General features: G+C 44.5%; 1 protein-coding gene across 7 annotated transcripts in view; it reads right to left on the reverse strand.

Moving 5' to 3' along the window:
• Positions 1-20,827, reverse strand: part of ST3GAL3 (ST3 beta-galactoside alpha-2,3-sialyltransferase 3) — a 190,842-nt gene that overhangs the window by 41,884 nt on the left and 128,131 nt on the right. For all 7 annotated transcript variants that reach the window (XM_064455274.1, XM_064455272.1, XM_064455271.1 and 4 more), the window contains 2 exons: positions 13,217-13,312; positions 8,528-8,714 (listed from right to left, as the gene is read on the reverse strand). In XM_064455274.1, coding sequence (XP_064311344.1) covers positions 8,528-8,714; positions 13,217-13,312 — 283 coding nt within the window. The remainder of the gene's footprint in view (positions 1-8,527; positions 8,715-13,216; positions 13,313-20,827) is intronic.

The raw sequence follows: 20,827 nt of genomic DNA on the forward strand, positions 1-20,827 counted from the left end.
CCATCCTGATGATGTAATAAGAAATCCTCTGCTATCAATTCTTCCTAAAATCACCCCACGGTCTGTGAGTGGAAATGGCCTTTTGCACTGTGTGCTACTATCACAGGACAAACACCACTGAAAAGGCTTTCTTGCTTCTTCTCTGGTGCAAGCCTCATCATGTCCGTTATGCACACTGGCTGACTTACTCACCCGCCATGCTTTCCTATGTTATACTTCTGAAGTGATTTTAAACGGCTCTTTAGGTGAAAACTGAAATTTGTGAAAGAGATGGGACAAGCCCTAAGCTGACTTTCCAGTTCAAAAGCTGCTTCTCATTTATGATGGAGCAGAAAGTCCAGATTCTGTCCCCTTCCACCTGAGTCCACGGAGAGCAGGAGGACACAAGGCAATGCTTACCCAGGCATATCTCTAAGCAGATGGGCTAGAGCTCTGTCTCAGCACAGAATCAGGCATCACAAATCTGTAACTAAGCTTTGCGTTCATAATGCATTAAGACAACTAGCGGTGGATTTACAGCTCCACCAAGACCAGATGAAGTGTCTTTCTCATAGTCCTTTAAAAAAATGAAAAGACCAACTGCATAAAAAATATTTTAAAGCAACAAACCCCTGGGAGGAGGAAAGGAAAAGAAAATATTTGCAATCCAGAAGCAGATTCTGGAGTGAAACTGTTAGGGGCAGTGGCCACTCCATTTGTCACCAAGGGCAAGTGACAGCATTGAAAAAATCAGGTTCTCCCTCCCTAGCCCAAATCCAGAGAAGCCGCTTGCTCAAGTGCTGGGCACAAGTTCAAAACAAGCTGGAAATACATGCTTGTGGATGAATCTTTACTTGAGGTTGGACAGCAAGAACAGATCCACAGTCTATTTTCCTCAAGCCAATAGGAGCAGCATGGTGGCTCGTCAGGTTGTTTTTCAGGGATGCAAAACAGCCCAGAGGCAAGGCTATTTCAGAATTCAAGGAATCCACAAGTGTACTATGAGACTGTGACGTTCACAGTCTGTCCTAGTAAACACATAGCATGACAAGACCATTAACTAATGGAAGAAGAGAAGTTCTAAACAAAAGTTCAGCAGACAGTGGGGCCTCTGGCAGCAGTCTGGCCTGGGCTCTAGCATAGTAACACAGGCTGTTCAAGGCAGGAAGGTATCGTCACATACTTTTTAGCAGGACTAGAAGTAACCTGTTGACTTAAAGCAGAAATGTAGTTCCCAAATAAAAGGTAAAAAAAAACACCAACCAAACAACAAACAACCTTCACTGCTGCCACATCCACAAGATCTCCACAGGCAGCAGTCACATGCTGTGACGAAGGAGGAGGGGTAATGTCGTGCCGCTGCTGGAGTCTCGACATCTGCTGGAGGACAACTGCTTTTCAGATGGCATCACTGCCATGCTCAAGTTGTCAGAGGCATGCCCCTGCAAGGGACAGACAACCAAATTTGGCCTTGCTCGCAGGCAGGTGCTCACTCGCTCCTATAACTTTCACTATCAAAGAGAGCTTCAAGGTGCCGCAGGCACTTACTGCACAAGTGACTCCTCCTGGCAAAGGCTGCAGAGATTCCTGCTGGAAGCATCCACAGGCTCATTACTGCATGACAAGGAAGCTTGTGAGCTGCCAATTTCTAGTGAAACCTTTGCCCTCACTTGGCTGCTTTACCACAATGTGCCAGATGTTCAGGGAAGTGAGCCCTAGCAAGCAAGAAAGCTCCTGATTCACTAATGACGGAAAAAACTACCCTGGAATCTACCTCAGAGCCAGGCTGTGATAACTGGTTTGTATAACTGGCACTTGCAAATTCCTCTGTCTGTTTCAGGAAGCATCTACTCTGCATGCAATAGAGAAACCCTCCTTTTGACCATTATTTTAATAGAGAAGAGCAGTATTTGGCCAAACCTCCCTTCCCCTGTAATTCCTCTGGTACTTCGAGTATTCAGGAAGAGCTTCTGTCACTGAGAGACCTGGGGTGATGCAGGACAGTACTGTAGTGGGAAGCAGGCAGGGTGGATCACGATACGTATGGGTAATGTCTCTTGGCAAAAAGACCAGTCGAGGAGAGAGTGTAACTGTTCTGAGTGACTGTCCATGAGTAGTGAACCTCTGGGGATGCACTAGCAGCAGATGTTTCATCAGAGGAGGGGTGCCTGGAATTGTCAGCAATGACTGCAAGTCAGCACTGCCAGACCAGTCACCACAGACGCTCAAATGACTCACATCTGTGACCCTTCTGCAATAACCATGCGTTTATGTGACTGCAGGCTGTGGGACTCCAGCCCACTTCCTTTTCACTTGTACACTGACATATTAAGCCAGCATGGTGCAATACTCCCTTCTGCTAACCATGCCACCTTTCTCCATCCCATACTCCTTTCCTGCCATTTACTCGCAACAAGTACAATTATTTTCTCCTTAAGTTTATTTTAATGCTTGTCAAATGACTGAAATCAGATTACCAGGGATTTTGCCACTCAGATTCACCCACCTTTCCCCTTCTTAAAGACAGGTCTATACTCTCCAGTGATACAGTACTGCCCTAACTTGCTACGAGACTTGCAATTTTGAGAGCCAGCTCACCCAGAACTCTGTGACAGAGATTACATTTGTTTTGCTGCTGATGTTGAATATTTTGCCAAACCTGCCCTTTTTATAGATTAATCTTTTCTCTCAAGTTTTTATTTGCTTCCAGATATTTCTGTTCTAGTGTGAATTAAAAAGCAGCTGGGTTTTTACTTTTTCTTTGGTCCATATTCCACTACTCCTCTTCCTGGATACAGTGCCTCCCAGGGCACTGAGGCATCACGCAGATCTCTGGAAGGCTGTTGCACCAGACTGTATGTAATACATCAAATCCTCTGCCTCACTGTTCTGCTGCTGCTTATGCATCACACTGACTTTTTTTTGCTTTTTCCTTATAACCTCTCATGAAAATCCTCCTCTCTACAAAGCACTTATCCCTTCCTCAGTATGCAAAAGTGCTGCCAAAAGACTAACATGACACAGAGCAAATCCCTTTCAGCTGCAGGGAGAATAAGCTTATCTGACCACTGACCCCAGCAATAAATAGCCATTCACCTGTCATTTACTCTTTCTCAGATAAACCTCCTTTGATTTCACTTACTCAAGAAAGGACTAAGCAAGGATCCTAGTACCTGGCCTGCAATCTCTGGTCCAGCAGGTCCAAGCAGCTCCATGTCTGATGTCTGAAGGAATTCAGAAAGTCTCATAGCCTACCTGTGACTGTATCATGCACACATGCAGTTGCCATCAACATTTGGATTACAGCCTTGGACTTCAAGAGGGCCAACTTTGGCCTCTTCAAAGACCTGCTAGGAGGAATCCCATGGGCTAGGGCTCTAGAAGGCAGGGGGGTCCAAGAGAGCTGGACAATATTCAAGGACCACTTCCTCCAAGCTCTAGATCGGTGCATCCCTAGGAGGAAGGGGTCAAGCAAAGGAGCCAGGAGACCTGCACAGATGAGCAAAGGGCTTCTAGAGAAACTCAGATGGAAGAGGGAGGTTCACAGTAGGTGGAAAAGGGACTGGCCACTTGAGAGGAATATAGGAATGTTGTCAAGGTATGCAGATAAGGAAGGCGAAAGCCCACTTGGACTTAAACCTGTCAGCACATGACAAAGATAACAAGAAGGGCTTCTTCAAATACATCAGCAGGGGCCCTGGTGATGCAGGATGAAGAAAAGGCAGAGTTACTGAATGCCTTCTTTGCTTCAGTCTTTACTGCTACGGCTGGCCCTCAGGCATCTCAGCACCCAGAACAGAGAGAAAAAGTCTGGAGAGAGGAAGACTTACCCTTGGTTGAGAAAGACTGGGTCAGAGATCACCTAGGCAAACTGGATCCTTGTAAATCCATGGGCCCTGATGGGATGCACCTGTGAGTGTTGAAGGAGCTGGCAGATGTTCTTGCTGAGCCACTCTCCATCTTTGAAAGGTCGTGGAGGACAGGAAAGGTCCCCGAGGACTGGAGGACAGCAAATATCACTCCAATCTTCAAAAAGGGCAAGAAGGAGGACCTGGGGAATTACAGGCCAGTCAGCCTCACCTCCATCCCCAGAAAGGTGATGGAGCAGTTCATCCTGGAGGTCATCTCCAGGCATGTAGAGGACAAGAAGGTTATCAGAAACAGTCAACATGGATTCACCAAGGGAAGATCATGCCTGACCAACCTGACAGCCTTCTATGATGGCGTGACTGGCTGGGTTGATGAAGGGGGAGCAGTGGATGTTGTCTATCTTGACTTCAGTAAGGCATTCGACACTGTCTCTCATAGCATCCTCACAGGCAAGCTAAGGAAGTGTGGGTTGGATGAGTGGACAGTGAGGTGGATAGAAAAGAGAACTGGCTCAACAACAGAACTCAGAGGGTTGTGATCAATGGAGCAGAGTCTGGAGGGAGGCCTGTCACTAGTGGTGTTCCCCAGGGGTCTGTGCTGGGTCCAGCCCTGTTCAACATATTCATCAGTGACCTGGATGATGGGATAGAGTGTAACCTCAGCAAGTTTGCTGATGATACCAACCTGGGAAGAGTGGCTGATACGCCGGAAGGCTGTGCTGCCATCCAGCGAGACCTGGACAGGCTGGAGAGCTGGGCCCAGAGGAACCTCATGAAATTCAACACCAGCACGTACAAGGTCCTACACCTGGGGAGGAACAACCCCAGGCACCAGTACAGGTTGGGGCTGACTTGCTGGAAAGCAGCTCCGTTGAGAAGGACCTGGGAGTGCTGGTGGACAAGTTGACCATGAGCCAGCACTGTGCCCTTGTGGCCAAGGCGGCCAAAAATATCCTGGGCTGCATTAAAAGGAGTGTGGCCAGCAGATCGAGAGAGGTTATCCTCCCCCCACTACTCTGCCCTAGCGAGACCACATCTGGAGTACTGGGTCCAGTTTTGGGGCCCCCGGTTTAACAAGGACGCAGAACTCCTCGAGTAAGTTCAGCGGAGAGCTACCAAGGTGCTCAGGGGACTGGGGCATCTCCCTTACGAGGAAAGGCTGAGAGACTTGGGTTTGTTCAGCCTGGAGAAGAGAAGACTGAAGGGGCATTTCATAAATACCTATAAATATCTAAAGGGAGGGTGTCAGGACGATGGGACTAGGCTCTTTTCAGTAGTGCCCAGTGACAGGCCAAGGGGCAACGGGCACAAGCTGGAACACAGGAAGTTCCACCTGAATATGAGGAAAAACTACTTTCCTGTGGGGGTGCCAGAGCAGTGGAACAGGCTCCCCACAGAGACTGTGGAGCCTCCTTCCCTGGTAATATTTAAAACACACCTGGACACAGTCCTGTGCCCCCTGCCCTAGATGTACCTGCTCAAGCAGGGGAGTTGGACAAGATGATCTCCGGAGGTCCCTTCCAACCCCTACCGTTCTGTGATTAAGGGGCAAAGGAAATATCAGGGGGCAGAGTTCAGCCCATTTTTTTTGAGGAATGTGCCCACTTCCACAGCAGTCATGTTCTTTAACAGAATGCTTTCATTTCCCTTATCTCTGTCCTGAGGTCAGAATTCTGACTATAACCTCTGGTTTGCAGTGGGGTTGAAGTCTTGCAGAGGGATAGGCATAGTGTCAGATAAGGAATAAGCAACAGTGGCATACAGAGCTCCTAGGTCAAGCAAGTGCCTCTAGACGAATCCAGAAAAGGAAAAAACACCTTTTTCTCTGGAAAATCAGCTGAGAGAGAAACAGAGAGAACTCCACAGAAAGCACTGGGAAGGCATTTGTCATTTTGAACTTACCACACACTGATAAAATACTAACACTCAGTACAAGAACAAACAGACGCCTACATCTTATTCCCGTAGCACTTTCAGTTCTCCATTGGATCATTTCTTCTAGCTAAGAAACAGCACTTTTTGCATTGGTTTCCACTAGAAAAAGCAGCTGTGCTAGCCACCTGTTTGCAGCTGAAGCCAGTGACACCAAGATCTCAGCCTCAAATAGAGAGAATGAGACAGATGTTTTCCAGTCACCTGGACTACATCCTGAAGTGTTCAATGAACTGGCTCAGCAGCCTGAAAAGCCAGCAATGATTCCATTTGGGAGCTTGTATAGAACAGATAGGGTGTCAAAGGATTGAAAACTGGATGAAAGTAAGCGCCTAGCCTTAAGAAGGCAAAAAAAGGGAAGAGTTCATTTATGATTTTGATTCTCAGAATACCAAGGATGAAAAACATAAGACTGAGCAGCAACCTAGGTGGATTTGTCATGGGCAAATAATTATTGAAAAAAAGTATTTATTTATACAGGGGAAAAATATGGGGAAAAGCAAGATGAACTGGAAATCAGAAAGGCTTCTGATATATCAGTTTCACAAACACGCCAAAAATACTGTTAATGATACTTCTGTGATACAAGTTCAGAAGTGGCCAAAAAACTATCCGGGAGGAGTTCTCAGTGGGCTTGCTATAGAAACGAAGGGATGTTATAACTCTGGGGTCTGCCTAGGAACCAACTTTGTTTTCATTATCAAACCGGATGATGGAGTAGAAAGTGTGTTAAGCTGCAGAAGACATGAATCTGGAAGGACTGGCAGGTACGCTGGAAAGCTCTGCCAAAGGAACCTGGCAAACTGGAGAAGTGTTCTGGAAGAAAGAATTGTTAGGGACAAGTGCACGGTGCTGCTCTTTGGCAGGAAGAGCCGACAGCACAAGCACAGGGTGCGGAGCTAGGGAGGTAGCTGCTTTTCAGTTCTTTGAGACCTGGAGTCTCAAGGAACTGGACACTCACCTTCAGTCCCATGCCATTGTGGAAAAGACAGCCAAAACAGCAGATGTGTAAAGAATGTGAACTGCGACGTTAGTGAAGTAGCTGCTCCCCTTTATTCGCTGTACTCTCTACATTTTTGCACACTCCTTTTTAAGAAAAAGATGAATCAACTGCAGGCATTCAAAAGAGCAACAGGAATTAAGAGATCTGGAAAACAACACCTACAAGAACTGAAGAAGATGGGCGTGTTTATTCCAGAGAAATGAGAATAAGGGGCCAACCACAAGAGTGCTGGAAGCTCAAGTTCTTTCCGCTCTCTGCCAAGTTGGGCACTGAAGCAGTCAGTTAAGATTACTGCAATTGCTCTCCCCAGTCTTCTAGCAAGTTTTAACAAACTATTCGCTGCATCTTTCCAAGAGCAGGGGATACCACATTAGAATCTAGTGATGAATGCAAGATTGCAAATATCAGGTGGAAATTCAATTTGTTTTGAAGTAAACCAATCCATCCTTTGAACTTCAAGCTAGACACTAGGAGTCCCTACAACTGCATTCAGGCTGCAGGGCACTGACACTGCCAAGGAATTCCATGCATTCCCTCGCCCAGAATGAAGAACAAGAGCATGACATAAACCAAAGAAAATTACTTTTGACTCAATTACTCATGTTACGAAAGCCCACTTGTGCTTGCCCAGAGGCTGACAGGTAACTTCATCTGTCTGGTACCAGGAAAATAATTGCAAGTTGGTGCCAGTGTGAGACAAGAGCAAGGTATGAGAGCCCTTAAAGCCGACTATGTAACAATTCTATACAATTATTTTCCCAGACTGTTTTATTCTGTACATGGTGAGCTGCCAACCTCCTCTCTTCATCTCCAAACACAGGATATAACATCCCATCCTCTGAACGTTAAACCATTTGCCTGGTTATTTGTTCAAAAATCATTAAAGAACGTTTGAAAACAGAGATATAGCATTTGTAAAACAAGAACTTTACCCAAATAGAGGCCATTTATTCTGGACTTCATGACAACAGATAAAGATGAGCCATCATCTGAAAGAAGTCAGTGCTCACAACCTGATTCCATTTAGGAAGGGTGAATTACAAAACAACCCCGGCTAGTAACAGGTCCATGGTACTTCAGAAGGGCGCTAATGAAACTGACTGGGACAACATATTTACACAGGGAAAGCAGTGGATTTACCATTTCAGTGGTTTTAAATTAGACTTGATACTGTTGTTCTGGACAATACTTTAGCCATACATAAATCATGAATCTCAGTACAGCAATAACAGAGCAAAATATAATGGCTTGTGCTATTCAAGAGGTCGTATTAAGTCTGTGAATTGTAGCCTTTTCAACAAGTTGGGCTGCTGCTGTGTCCTCCTCCCCTCCTGTGCCACCACATCCTTATCCCCAGACTCCCATTTTCTCCCCTTGCCATTGCTCTTTTCCTTCCTCTGCTCTTAAATCCACAGAGTCCATAAAAGCCATGCAAAAGTTGGTCCTTTTATGTACTCTTTAAAATAAATAAAAATTAAATTCATTGTTCGTAGGACACACTAACATAATCTTGAATTGAAAGCCTCATCTGTGATGCAAGGTCAGGTTACAGAGAGGTGTCTTTGTAAAGTGTATTTAATTAAGGCTGAAGTCCATGGAGGTAAAAAAGCCTTCACTTAAATGCAGCAGGACACGCAGAGGAACTCTCTTCAGATGAAAACATGGCAAATATGACTGTGATGTCATGTCTGCCCACTGTTTCTAATTAGGTGACCTTCACAATGCCGGCCAACAGCATTCTTACCACTTTCTCCTTGTAAACAATGTATTTCAGCCACTTGAAATCCTGCCATTTGAATCCCGCCAGAACAAACAGGGAATCCTTCTCATACTGCTCCATTTTCTGGATTGCACCTTCAGGATATGTGATCCGGAGAGTTGTCTTGCCACCCACATCTTTTTCAAAGCCCTTCACTGGAGCCGAGTTCAGCCTGCAGGGCAACCAGAGAAGACACTGTCATGGATTCCCACTTAGACTCACGCATGTTGATGATACAGCAACCGCTGCCGGGCAAGAGCTCCCTGTATGCAGCTGTTACAGCAGCAAGCGTTAACTCTTGCAATTCTTCACCACAAATATTTATGAAGCTTTATGCCAAGTGGCAACAGTTTAATTAGAAGCTGTTTTAATTACTTGATTGAATATAATGCAACCTACTTCTGCATATCTACTCTTGTGATTTAAACTGGGTTGGAAGCTTTGGAAAAAGAAACTGAAAAATATTGTCCTTGCAAATTTAGAGTTACAAACTAAGCATTAATATTTTAACATCCCATCACTCCTGGGATATCTTACTTGGATTCTGCAAGACTGTGCTGAAACAGAAGATGCAGCTCCATGTCAGTTTAAGCGAACTGAAACTGGTCTCATGCTCCAACCCCAGTCCAGAGCTTACACTGCTATTCTTACCCTAAACTGAGATTGTTTAGGGAACAAAGCCAGCTAATAATTGTCAAAAACCCCAAAGGAAAAATCTCCACCTGGTTTATTTCCCCAAACTGACCCATCCAGAAGGCAAGCTGCCCTGCAATGCCAATGCAAACGAAGAGGTTGGGCTGCGCAGCTGGGGTAAGGCTCAGCAGCACTGTGGTCTCACTGACTCAGAGGAGTTTCTGCTGTGGAAGTGCATCCCACTCTGAAGACACACAAGCAGACACACAGCTTTGTTCTTGGGCATGCTGATTTCTAAGGGAATGCTGCGTGTTTGGCTGTGCTTTTGTTAAAACACACCTCACGGACAAAGTTTTTTCCCTTCAAAAACCATACTGTGCTCTGGTGTCAACAGCAATGATGACTTTCATGACACTGAAGTTATTCAGAACTTCTATTCAAAACTAGAAACCCAAAGCTGATGAAATGTCAAGTAACTTGGAATACAAATCTTGCTGACATCAAACAGCAGCCCCTGATGGAACAGCATCGCCTGCTTGAATTATTGCAGCCTTCTTGACTTGGGGTAGTTCAACATACTGGAAAATGCTTATGGATTGCAAATTTTGCTGTGCAGGAATGTTAATGAGGATCTGAATTTGTCTTTTTCAGCCTGGGTAAGCATTTCAGGTGGGAAACCTTTTACCAGAAGAAAATCCCTGTATACAATCTGAAATTCTATTCAGAATTAAGAGGAATAAATTCCTACACATTTTTAGTAGAAGTACTTACATTATCATTAGGAATAAAAATATTAAAGGGAAAAAAACTTAAGAATCAGCACCACTACCATTTATACAGGAGATGACTCTTTCTTTTTGTGATTTATAAAGCCTCGCTTCTTTACCCTGACTTTGAGATATTTAGACCCGACTACCTGCAAAAAACAGTGCTCCCAGCCAGCCTGATCCTTTGCTTTTTCCTCTGCTGCTGACAGCACATTCACACATTGCTCACTTTTGCTATGGATGTTATTTAAACTTCCAAGGTGTTGTGCCTCTTTGGGGTAGATGAGCCTACATAATGTAAAAGCACACGGACCTAAAGGTAACAGAGATAAATACAAAGTACTATGTAAAGAAAGCTAGTTATACATATTTTCATCTGTCTTCTTGAAGTTGAGGGGAAGGTTAGCACCTACAGTCATTTCACATGCCAATATGTAGCTTTTCAGCAGGGTTTTCCCCACCCGCAGCTGCTGGGTTCCCCATTTTGCTGCTTACTTTGTTAAAGCTCCCAAAACTTGGGACCCCTATGTTGCATCTAGACAGGAAACAAAACAAACCATTTCTCCAAGTAAAATGAACTCAGGTCTCCAGCAAAGGGCCAGAATGTGAGCTGCTGATGGAGTCATAGTGATGGAGTCCTGCTAACGAGCCAGCACTGTCAGCCCCAGGTCAGTGCCCCAGGGGCAGCGCAGGCAATTGAGCAGGAAAAGTTCTGGCAGCCACAGCCTGTGTTCACGAAGGTGCATACTACACATTTTGAGCCCTTTCTCAGGCAGGACACGCTGGTGGTTATAAAGACAGCTACATCTTACAAAACCTCAGTTAGGATCCCAGGCCTCCTCGTAGTGCCCAGACACAGGCAGTTTTCTCCAAAAGAGGTTTCGGAGTTCTGCCTCTGTACCTACTGAGACACAGGGAGCTTAGAGACACTAACTTCTAACCTAAGCACCATGAAGACCCTCCCAAATATCACTAATTATCATCATCAGGGAATCCCTATCTCATTCTAACCAGAAATTTCTGACACAAACATGTTTCTCCTCTGCCTGCAATCTATTCTAAGGAGGCATTTCAGAGCACTGATGACTGACTGCTGCAAGAAGTTCCTGCCAGGTACAGAATGAACAGCTGGGAATAACATCTGCACCGAAATCTGATAATATCCAGTTAAAAAAAAAACCAGTAACTAATTCACTCCAAGCTGTTTTAGAACTGCCAAAGCTGATCTGACTCTCTTTACCACAAGATCAAAATTTCTTGCTGCAATTAGCAATCCTCCTATGGTAACACACGATGCATCAAAAAACTCAGCATACTGCTGGATCACTCCTTTGTTCACAAACATACCACATTTTTTCCCCTTTAAATTCACCTCCTAGGTCCCAAATCTGATCTTTTAAAGGTGTTTTGCAACCCATGAAAAAGGATGCATAAAACCCATACAAGGGCCTTCCCCAGGAGTAAAGGAAGCAGTTGGATACATTTAAGAAGTCTGCTCTCACCTCCTCAGTCCCACATCCAAGCACATGGCTTCATTTAACCTTTAAAGATGACTTTTCTCTCCTTTATCCATCCCCCAAACAGCACAGGTGCTTAGCTGCCCTCTTATCCTCTCAGCTTGCAAACTGACTTAGATTTACTGATGTGGAGAGAAAAGGCTGAACTTTTCATTTGGAAATTAAATAGTGGGCTTTCTGATGTAAGTCTTAGTGGGTGGCTTAGTCCAGATGGACTGAAAATGTTCTTTTGCTACTTTTTGAACAGGCTGAGCCCAAGAAGAGGCTATAACTGAATTTTAATTCAGCTCAAATAACTGCAAGTCACCAGACTATGACAAGCAGTAAGAGCTCTTTGCTAGCAACTGATAGTGGTATGAACTAGGAGAGGGGCTGTAAAAGTTTCATCCTGTTCTGAACAGGCATCCCTGTGTCCAGAGCACTGCCGGGGAAACGGAGCCATTGACAGGAACAAAGGACTGAAAGGGATCTGCCTGGTCTTTCTGTCCAGAGTTAGAGGGTATTTATTAGTCTATGTACATTCTATTCTTTCCTCACGTGTCCATTACTAGCACACGGGAGAGAAAGGAGACCATGCTAAATGATACCTTCTCTGTGCCTTAAATTCTTTTACTAATCCTTTTCTTTCTTTCTTCCACCTTAGCTAAGAATTTGCTATTTGCCACCATGTCACATGGTTGACTGAAGTTCAGAGAGATGATATCAGTTACATTCCCTTTAATATGAAATCAGTTATGTTACTAAGGAAAAAAAATACCAGCTTAGACTACATTAAACCAGTTTTTTAAACTTACACAGCAGTTTATCCCACTTTTCCTATTTACCAATGTAATATTTTGTTACTTACGATTCAGAACCTGCTATAAAGCTCTGAACTGCTTTCAAGTCAGACTAATGGGTCTGTAGCTCCCTACAGCAGGTTTCCCCCCTCCCTCCTACACACACTCTCTCTTGCTCTCCATTAGTACAGGTATTATGTTTGTTAATCTCCAGTCACCCAGAACACCTCACTGACTTGACAAATTTATTCCTAAGAGTTATGACCTGTGATTTCACATATTAGCACGTTTTTCAAGCATTTTGAGATGGCGATGATCCAGGTCCTCAGTGAAAGCAAGAAGTCCTAACTTCGATTGCAGCCATTTCCACTCCTGTGCCACTCTACTTCTGCTCCTTTATTCAGCATCATCATCCACAGTGAAACAGGCAAAGTATTCACAGCTTCTAGGGTGCACCTACAGGTGTTCATTCATTACTGGGTCCTCACTCGTGGAGGCTTACTGCTTCCTCAGACCTTATGCTACACGTTTTAGTTCTTCCCATCCTAACTGTGAAGTATGGGTCCTGGGGAATGCTACTCATGTATGACCAATAGTACCTCCCTGAGCTACCTAGGGGATGCATCTGGGAGCAGTTCTAACAGTACGTTTTACTGCTTCACCTCCTAAGGGCATCACAAAAGAAGCAGCTTTTAGAAAAGAGTTATGAAGAGAAGGTTCAAGTGGGATCATAAGAGAGAGCACATTCCCAAACAGCTGTGGAAAACTGAATGCTTGAGGAGCCTCTTTATCCTTTGATGTGATCACCATTTATAACAAACACTAATGTGCTCTTTGTTTTTCCCCCCTCCATGTTAGTTAATACTTCCATACTAACAGATACTGTCACTAGTGTAGGTTTAACCTTTGCCCACATAGCACGTGAGCCAATACAGAAACTGAATATATGACAAGAAAACTGTGATGGCAAAGACTCACCTGACAACGACATCATAGTCATCAATTTTTAACCCCAATGACTTATTTGCAAGTACTCCACCATTTCCCACAATAATACATCGCCGGCAGCTGAGACTGTGGAAGAAACAGAGGGAAGAGGTGATTTTTGTAACACAACTTCAAACACATTGAGCTGCACATATTTAGTTTGCACCTATCCGAGAACTACAGGAAACCTTCTGGAATATTAAGAATTAAGGGGAGGACAGAGATACACTTGATCCCCAGCTCACCCCATCATGCCCAGGCATTACACATGATAAACTGCTTTCAACACCTCACACCACATGTGGCCTAATGAGATGAGCTGTCAGGACAAGCAGCTCCTCTCCCCCCACACCCCTGCTATGATGGGTTTGAATCAAACCCATTTGTTTACTTAAACTTTCTCATTATTCATTTAGCACTGAAATAAAAATAAACCAAAGGCTTAGTGAGGAAGTCCTCTCTCCAAGCAATTTTCTGAGTCCAGGCAGATCTTGCCAGGTTATCTGGGGTGTGCTCACCTTGCTGAGTGCAAAATTGCTGCAGTTACCATGAGACTTTGAGACAGAAAAACATTAAACGGATGGAAAAAGGAGCACTTCCCTGCCTCCGTCCAGTAGGAGACATATATGGAGACACAATGGGTGAGGAAAGGGAAGGAAAATAACCTTAATTAACAAAGAAACAGGAAAGAGAAGGAAGAGAACAGTTTCTCGTGGAACCGCGAGTCACGAGAACTCTCTGCAGCAGATGTTAAAAAGTGATTTCGTTTTGAAGACGGAGAGAGGACTTCTTTCCAGCCATCTAATCCCAAATGCAGCTGGCTCTTCTGGCAATGTGCCTCCATCTCTGGTAGTTCACTGAAGGAATACGTGTCTGCAGAGCCTTCTTCGGAAAGAGTCCAAGTCAATCAGTTGTTTGGAGCAGACCTCTGGGCTAGGCGGCCTTCCTAGTCCCAGGCACAGTTGACTGGTCTTTTCTAGGCTGTCCTCACTGTGATCGGTCTAAAGAGCCAATGTGAGGAAAGCTCTACTTATGTGGGGTCCATCTTTGCAGAGCGGGGCTGGAGCACACTTAAAGACTCAGCTAAACCACAGAGGGTTACCCTGCTGACAGAGGCATTAGCTGGAGATACGCACAGAATTAACAGCACCAAGAAACGTTCAGGAACAGCTTCCCCAGCTGAGATAAAGTTTCACTGCAGATCCCAGCCTCTCCAAAAGAAAAAAGCCTCCTCAAGAAGACAGACATTAGCCCAGTGCTTGGGTCCCTAAGGGCCAAAGAAGTATGAATGTTTGTGATAATCAAATCGCAGTAGAGAAGGAATTTTATAGACAATGGCACAAAAAAAAAAATACAGTTCTGGTGACAAGGAGAAAGCAGAAGCAGCATCTGGTTCAGGCAGTATATTGTGTCAAGGAGGGAAGGGAAAGAGTCAGCCCCAAGTACACCCAACTGAGTGACAAAGATGGTAACAGCTTTGTCAAAAGCTTTAAGGAAAAGGTGCCGCAGGAAGGAAAAAAAAGACACAGTTCAGTTCTGGCCAAGTGAAATATCAGATGAAAATACACTCTTTTGATGATTACAATAAGAAAGTTTGACCTCCTAAACAACAGACTGCTGGGTGAAATACTGTAATTTCTCTACCCAGTTGTCTCCAAGCCATGACTTTTCTTAATTTTATGTTTTGAAGAATACTGTGCTGAGATCCAAAGACTGCAAGTTATAGACACTCCCCTCTAACCCTTAACCCTTTCCAACTTACTGTTAGGATCCTAGCTCTTACCAATTTTGAATACAGATGTGTTTGTTTCAGCCTCAAACCACTTAATTGCATTCTTCCCTTTTCTGCTAAATTAAAGCACCATCTACTGTCAACAGTCCCTTCCACATCTGTATGCGATCCACTTACTAACAAACCACTGTGTGTAAACATCTGCTTCTAGGTGGATAATCAGTCACGGGTCAGAGTGGTGAGCATGAGCCACTACACATGAGATAAAAGAACCCATTCCATCAGCTAAAGCTGTTCCAGCAGCCTGTCTTCATGGCCCTGTTCCCACACAGTACTTGTGGACTGATCAAAGCTCATTCTTAATTTCCTCTTGACCATACAAACCGGAGCGAGCTCATCACACCTCTTAGGGTATGGCAGCTCTCCTAGATCTTGAGTCACATTTGCAGTCCCCTCCTGAACCATTTTTTACTTCTCCCTGAAACTCCAAAGCACTGACTCTGGAAGACCAGCATGCGGAGCTAATGCTGCTCGAAGCAGGGTCCCTTTTACACAGAGATTTCATGTATGTCATTCCAATGCTCTTTTTATAGTCATTGGTTTGCAGAATATAATACTCACCTGATAAGCATGATCTGTTGTCACCTCTGAGATGCCTGACTTTTGATTTGGGTGCAGTAAAGGATTGCTCAGGAAAGGGCCCTATGAAAAGGTCTAGACTGACCCAGTCCTTCTACTCCATACTTCCCCAGTCTTTGGCTCTAGCACATTTTCCCAGTGTAATTTTACATTCCAGTCTTAACAACTGCGAACACCTGCCAGCAGGATTACATGAGAAGTGTCACTAAAGGATTAATTCTCAATCCTGACAGTAACTTTTTAAAGCTGTGTGACATAACCCATTCCTAAAAAGGATATGCCTACAATGGTGGTGTGTAGAATCAGAATATAATGGACTGAGACAAAAAACTAATGCCTATCTTAAAAAGGTTACCTTTATCAATCAAGCTTCCAGTTCATCTAAAAAAACCCATCTTCACCTACGTGACAAGATTTCATTTCCATAAAATCCAAGATAATTGACATCAGTTATGCTGCCATTCTAGCTCTGTTCTAGATCTAACTTTCCAGGATTCTTCCTGCAAAACCAAGCTGACCAACTTACAGCCACCCCTTTGCCATCTCCTATACTTCAGGAATGGCACAAATTTGCTGTTCTATCCAACATTCCAAGAAGTATTAAAAATCAAACAGTAATAACAAAAATAACTCTTTAGCTCTTTAAATACTCTTCAGTGCTTAATGATTTAAAAAGACATACATTTGTCATTTAACATCCTCACAGTTACTAATAAAAATATAGAAAGTATTTCATTGTTGCTGTAAAATGGGACACCATCATTCTATCTTTACTCAAATAAATGAAACAAATACTTAACTGAAAGGTTCTGCCTTTTCTAACCATAACTGGCAGGTTAATCACCTTTGCCTAGTTTCATGTCTGAACCACTCATATCCTGGTGGTCTTGACATATTTAAATGCATCCTCCTTTTTCCTTAAGTCCACAAGTAAGATTTTTCACTAGCACCTTTTTAATGCTAAGGTCTCATCTTTGATCTTCTAGCAGCTTTTTCTTAAATTTCTTTCAGAGGTACTCTGCCCTCTGTCATCGCAAAGCTGCACGTTTCTGTTGCGCACTCGGAAGGCAGTTCTCAGTTGTAGACTGCTTTCTTCAGGTGCACGTGATGAAGATATGGTGAGTCTTGGACTTTGCCTGGGTTCCGCACATCAGGCGTGTACATCAAGTCTGGGAAGTCAGGACTGTTTTGATCAAGACAGAAAGGCGAGCTGGCTTGGTCTCACCAGCTTTGGCAGTCACGCTGTGGGACAGTGGGAAGATTGCAGGGCCACTCTGATGGCACTGTGAAAGGGAAGCATTCGGCAGAGGCGTCAGGCACCTGACCTCACATCCCAACCAGAAGTTTGGACGTTGGCACCAGCGTAGCGCTGACTGAGGGTGCCTGAGCATGGGAAACCTGCAAAGTCACTGCTGGCTTCAGGCAAGCTTATGGCTGAATACAGACATCATGCAGCAGCATCAGTTACAGCTCAATTATTTCTCCACAAAGAAGTGTGCAAATACCTTTCTGTTTGTTTACACAGTATGTCAAAGCTGTATTTCTTTTCCAGAAGACTCAAGAACTGAACACACTGGACACAGCCCAGGTTCCAGTTTGCTACCAGGGTGGTATTAAGGAGGGTCATGGACTTTCCACACCAGACAGACTTTCCCTAAAGCCCTACGCTGGAAGCTGCAGCCAGATGTACAGCCTCTAGACACGGATGCTCAGAGGCTGAGTTCATCTACACCAAAACTGGGATTCATACAGTTCTTCTTGAACAATATAGCACTGTAAACACATGTATGTTTTGTAGCAATTGCTACTTCCTCTTCCTCTGTTATCAAAGCACTTTAGGGATTTGTCAGGGGCGAAAAACCACAAAGCCATCCTTTACGCAACTTTGGAAGTAAAAGCTTTGAGGAAAGGTAGAATAATTAAAAAATACCTCTTTAGGGTAACTAGTGCTTAGGGAGGCTTAGCATATTCTGGTTTGATCCGGCTGCTGCTACTTAAACTGGTGCTATCAATCTAAGCCAGAGGGACACACACACCTCCACTCCTGCTCTGTCAAATTCCTTCCTCACTTGTTAATTTATATACTGCATTAGTAAAGACTGTTAGTTATAAGCTCAGAACTCTCAGTTTTCCTTCATTACCACCTGGAGGCAATATGAAAGGGTCAGCTAGGTTTTTATATTTATGTCTATTCACAGGAAATTTACAGGTCATCACTGGAGAGATTTAACCCAAAAATCCACTTTAGCCCAGCCAGCAAAAGATCCATGGAACCGGAAACCAAGCCCTGATCAATTTGCAGAATGAGGGCCAGGCCACTGGAAGAGCCACTAAAGCAAGCAGTGAAAATGTCAACAATATAAATGGGCCTGGAAAAGCCACAGGGCAAAAGAACTCTGAAGCGTCAGAGATGAGTCCCACCAACATCTGCATTAGGAGGAAAGACAGGCCAGCTCTGAAGGAGGAGGACACTGACTCTAGAGAAAGTCCCCTGGATCTCCAATCTTTTCCAGAAAAGCTCAGAGCTCAGTTGCAACTACCCTCACAAACACAGCCACAGTTTTACCCACCTCCTGCCCTGGAGCAGAAGCAGGTTACTATAAGCAGTTCAACACAAAGGTGCCATAATAAGGAGTCATGAAGAAAGCACAGCATCACTTACGCTGTGTTACAGGCGTGAACTACAGCATTTGTTCACATGCCCTCCAGCTGCTGCTAGTTAATAACACAACCCTACTCACAATGGAGGGATTAGCTGGAGTGAGTTGACAAAGCTGCTTTGGGATGATGAAAGGTGTACACGTACCCGGAAGGATCGAGTTTGCCTCATTTCAGCACCATGTCGTTACATTGTGTCAGGAAAGGTGCATCAGGATGCCCTTTCAGCACAGGGACAATCAAACAAACAAGTTCATTTCCAGGGCTTATGGGAGACAAGTGAAGGTAATATCTCAAGGGACAGCTTTGTGAAGGAGGACAGAAATGGAGAAACTTGGGTGGGGACAAGACCAAAGGCTTGGTGTAGATCACCCACCATAAAACTCTAATCCCCTCTTTCCTTCCTATGCTCTCACGCACTGCTCTGACCTCACCTCTCCTGCCTCTCCCACCCTTCCCCCAGGAAAGCTGCATTCAGCGTGTGGTTACACGAACACGGCAGTGCTCACCCTCCCCACCCAGCCCCATCCCTCTGCCTCTTGTGCTGCCATCACAGCGCTGTGCCAACGCAACTCTTCAGTGGGAGGGGAGCTCTGTCAACGAAGTCAGTGGAATGACTCGGGCTAAGAGAAAAACTTTTACACTGGAACCGTTTCAGTGACCCACTTTAAAGTCCCTCCTCAAATAGCAGCAGCACAAGAAGGTAGGGAGCCACAGTCTGAGAGTAGGCAGCATCATCATCAGCAAATATAGCTTTTTGGACCAGCTTTGCCAACAGTGAAAATGTTGATGTAACTCTGTCCTGAAAAGAAGGTGAACCTGGAGCTTTCTCTACTGCTAGAATCAGCCCACTAGACTTCTGAGAGCCTAAAAGTAGAAGGGTTCACAAGATCTCCTAAGTCTGACCCCTTGTATCTCACAGACTTTAGCTGCCTCTCTTATCTAACTCTTCCACAATAAGGCATTTTTTAAGCCCTTAATCACAGAATGGTTTGGGTTGCAAGGGACCTTTAAAGGCCCCTTAGGTCAGGCCCCCTCCAGTTGCTCCAAGGTGGTGAGCAAAGGGGAGAGGTCTGGCCTTTCTCCTTGACCAGTGAGCAGTAAGGGAGTGAGATGAACCTCAAGGCCCTGCTCCCAGCACACTGGAGCTGCCACAGGGAACTGTTGAGTTCTAGTTTAAGCTTGAGACAAAATGAGAGAGTAGCTAACCTTCCCTCATCAGTCTGCTCCACCAGCTCTTCTGGAATCCAAAATGCCAGATACACATTTCTGCCAGTACTGTAAATCATTGATGACCATGGCTGAAGAATGTTTCTGGAAGCATATCCAAATCTGCATCCATGCCCTACCCACCAAGCAGGTTTCCAAGAGCAGCACTGCGGTAGCCTCCTCAAGCCTACCTGGTACTTGCAGTAACCCAAGCTCGCTCTCGTTACAATCCCTTTGTTGCAACTCCATCCCCTTACTGATTTAGGCTCTCACTTTGTGGCTTGCTATCCCAAGCCTTTCTTGTCCCTATCTCCCACATCAGCTTCAATTTTTATCTTTCCTAAGACCTGCTCACTTGGGAGGGCTCTGGGAGGTGTCTGTGTGCGAGGCATTTGACTGCAAGGCATATGCTCTACACAACCAACATTGACTGTTTTGCATTTATCACAAAAATTCCCAAGAAAACAGTACTTCCAAGATATCTGTGTGTTTACAAGCATACACACCACCACACCTTGTTACTGCAATACTACAGATACATTTCTAGCGTGTTCCTTAGGTCTTGTTCATACTCGATATCTCAGGGACCTTGCATTCATTTAACAAAGGCTTGAGTGTTAGTTCTTTCCTATCCCTGCACCAAACTTCTTATAAAGAATGTAAAACCAAAGCGAGCAGCTCACGCTAGAGTGGCTGTTTCACAGCCTCCTGAGAAATGACTCTTAAAAAAATCCAGAAACATTCCACTCCTCAAAAAACAGGTGAGCAAGAAGGGTCACAATTACATTAACCTTCACTGCAAGACTCTTCCACCTGCCCTCTGTCATTAACACTAATTTCCCATGAGCAACCTTCTGAAAGAGTCTATATGTGGATTTTTCAACAGATTAAAATCTTAACTCTCCAACCAGAGCTGAGATAAACCCCAGATGGGTGAGACTCGGTTGTGTGCAAAATCTCTAAGAAGGTCATTTGTAAAATGATTTTGCCTTCTGGACAACATTTCTCAAATTAATCCAAACTCTGAAGGCTAACCCTATCCAGCATTGCTGTGAGGCAAGGCAAACTTCAAAGCAATCTAAATTAGCACACAGACTGCAGAAAACTAAGAATAAACCTTCCCATAGAGAGTAACTCCCAACTCTACAGCAGGCAAGCTCTACAATCAACAGGAGAGATATGGAGACCTACAGAAAGGCCGGAAAAGCTTACGAACTTTGTCATGGAAAAGTGGGCAGAAGGGGAGCTGGGGCAGGAAATAAAACCAATGCATTCAGAAAGCAGGAACTGTGTTGTTACCCAGGTTCAAGGAAGTACCACTGTGTGGAAAGAAGTAGCACCAGGACTTTGAAAAGAGGTTATGT

This window comes from Phalacrocorax carbo, chromosome 6 (genome assembly GCF_963921805.1).
Source record: "Phalacrocorax carbo chromosome 6, bPhaCar2.1, whole genome shotgun sequence".
NCBI lineage: Eukaryota > Metazoa > Chordata > Aves > Suliformes > Phalacrocoracidae > Phalacrocorax > Phalacrocorax carbo.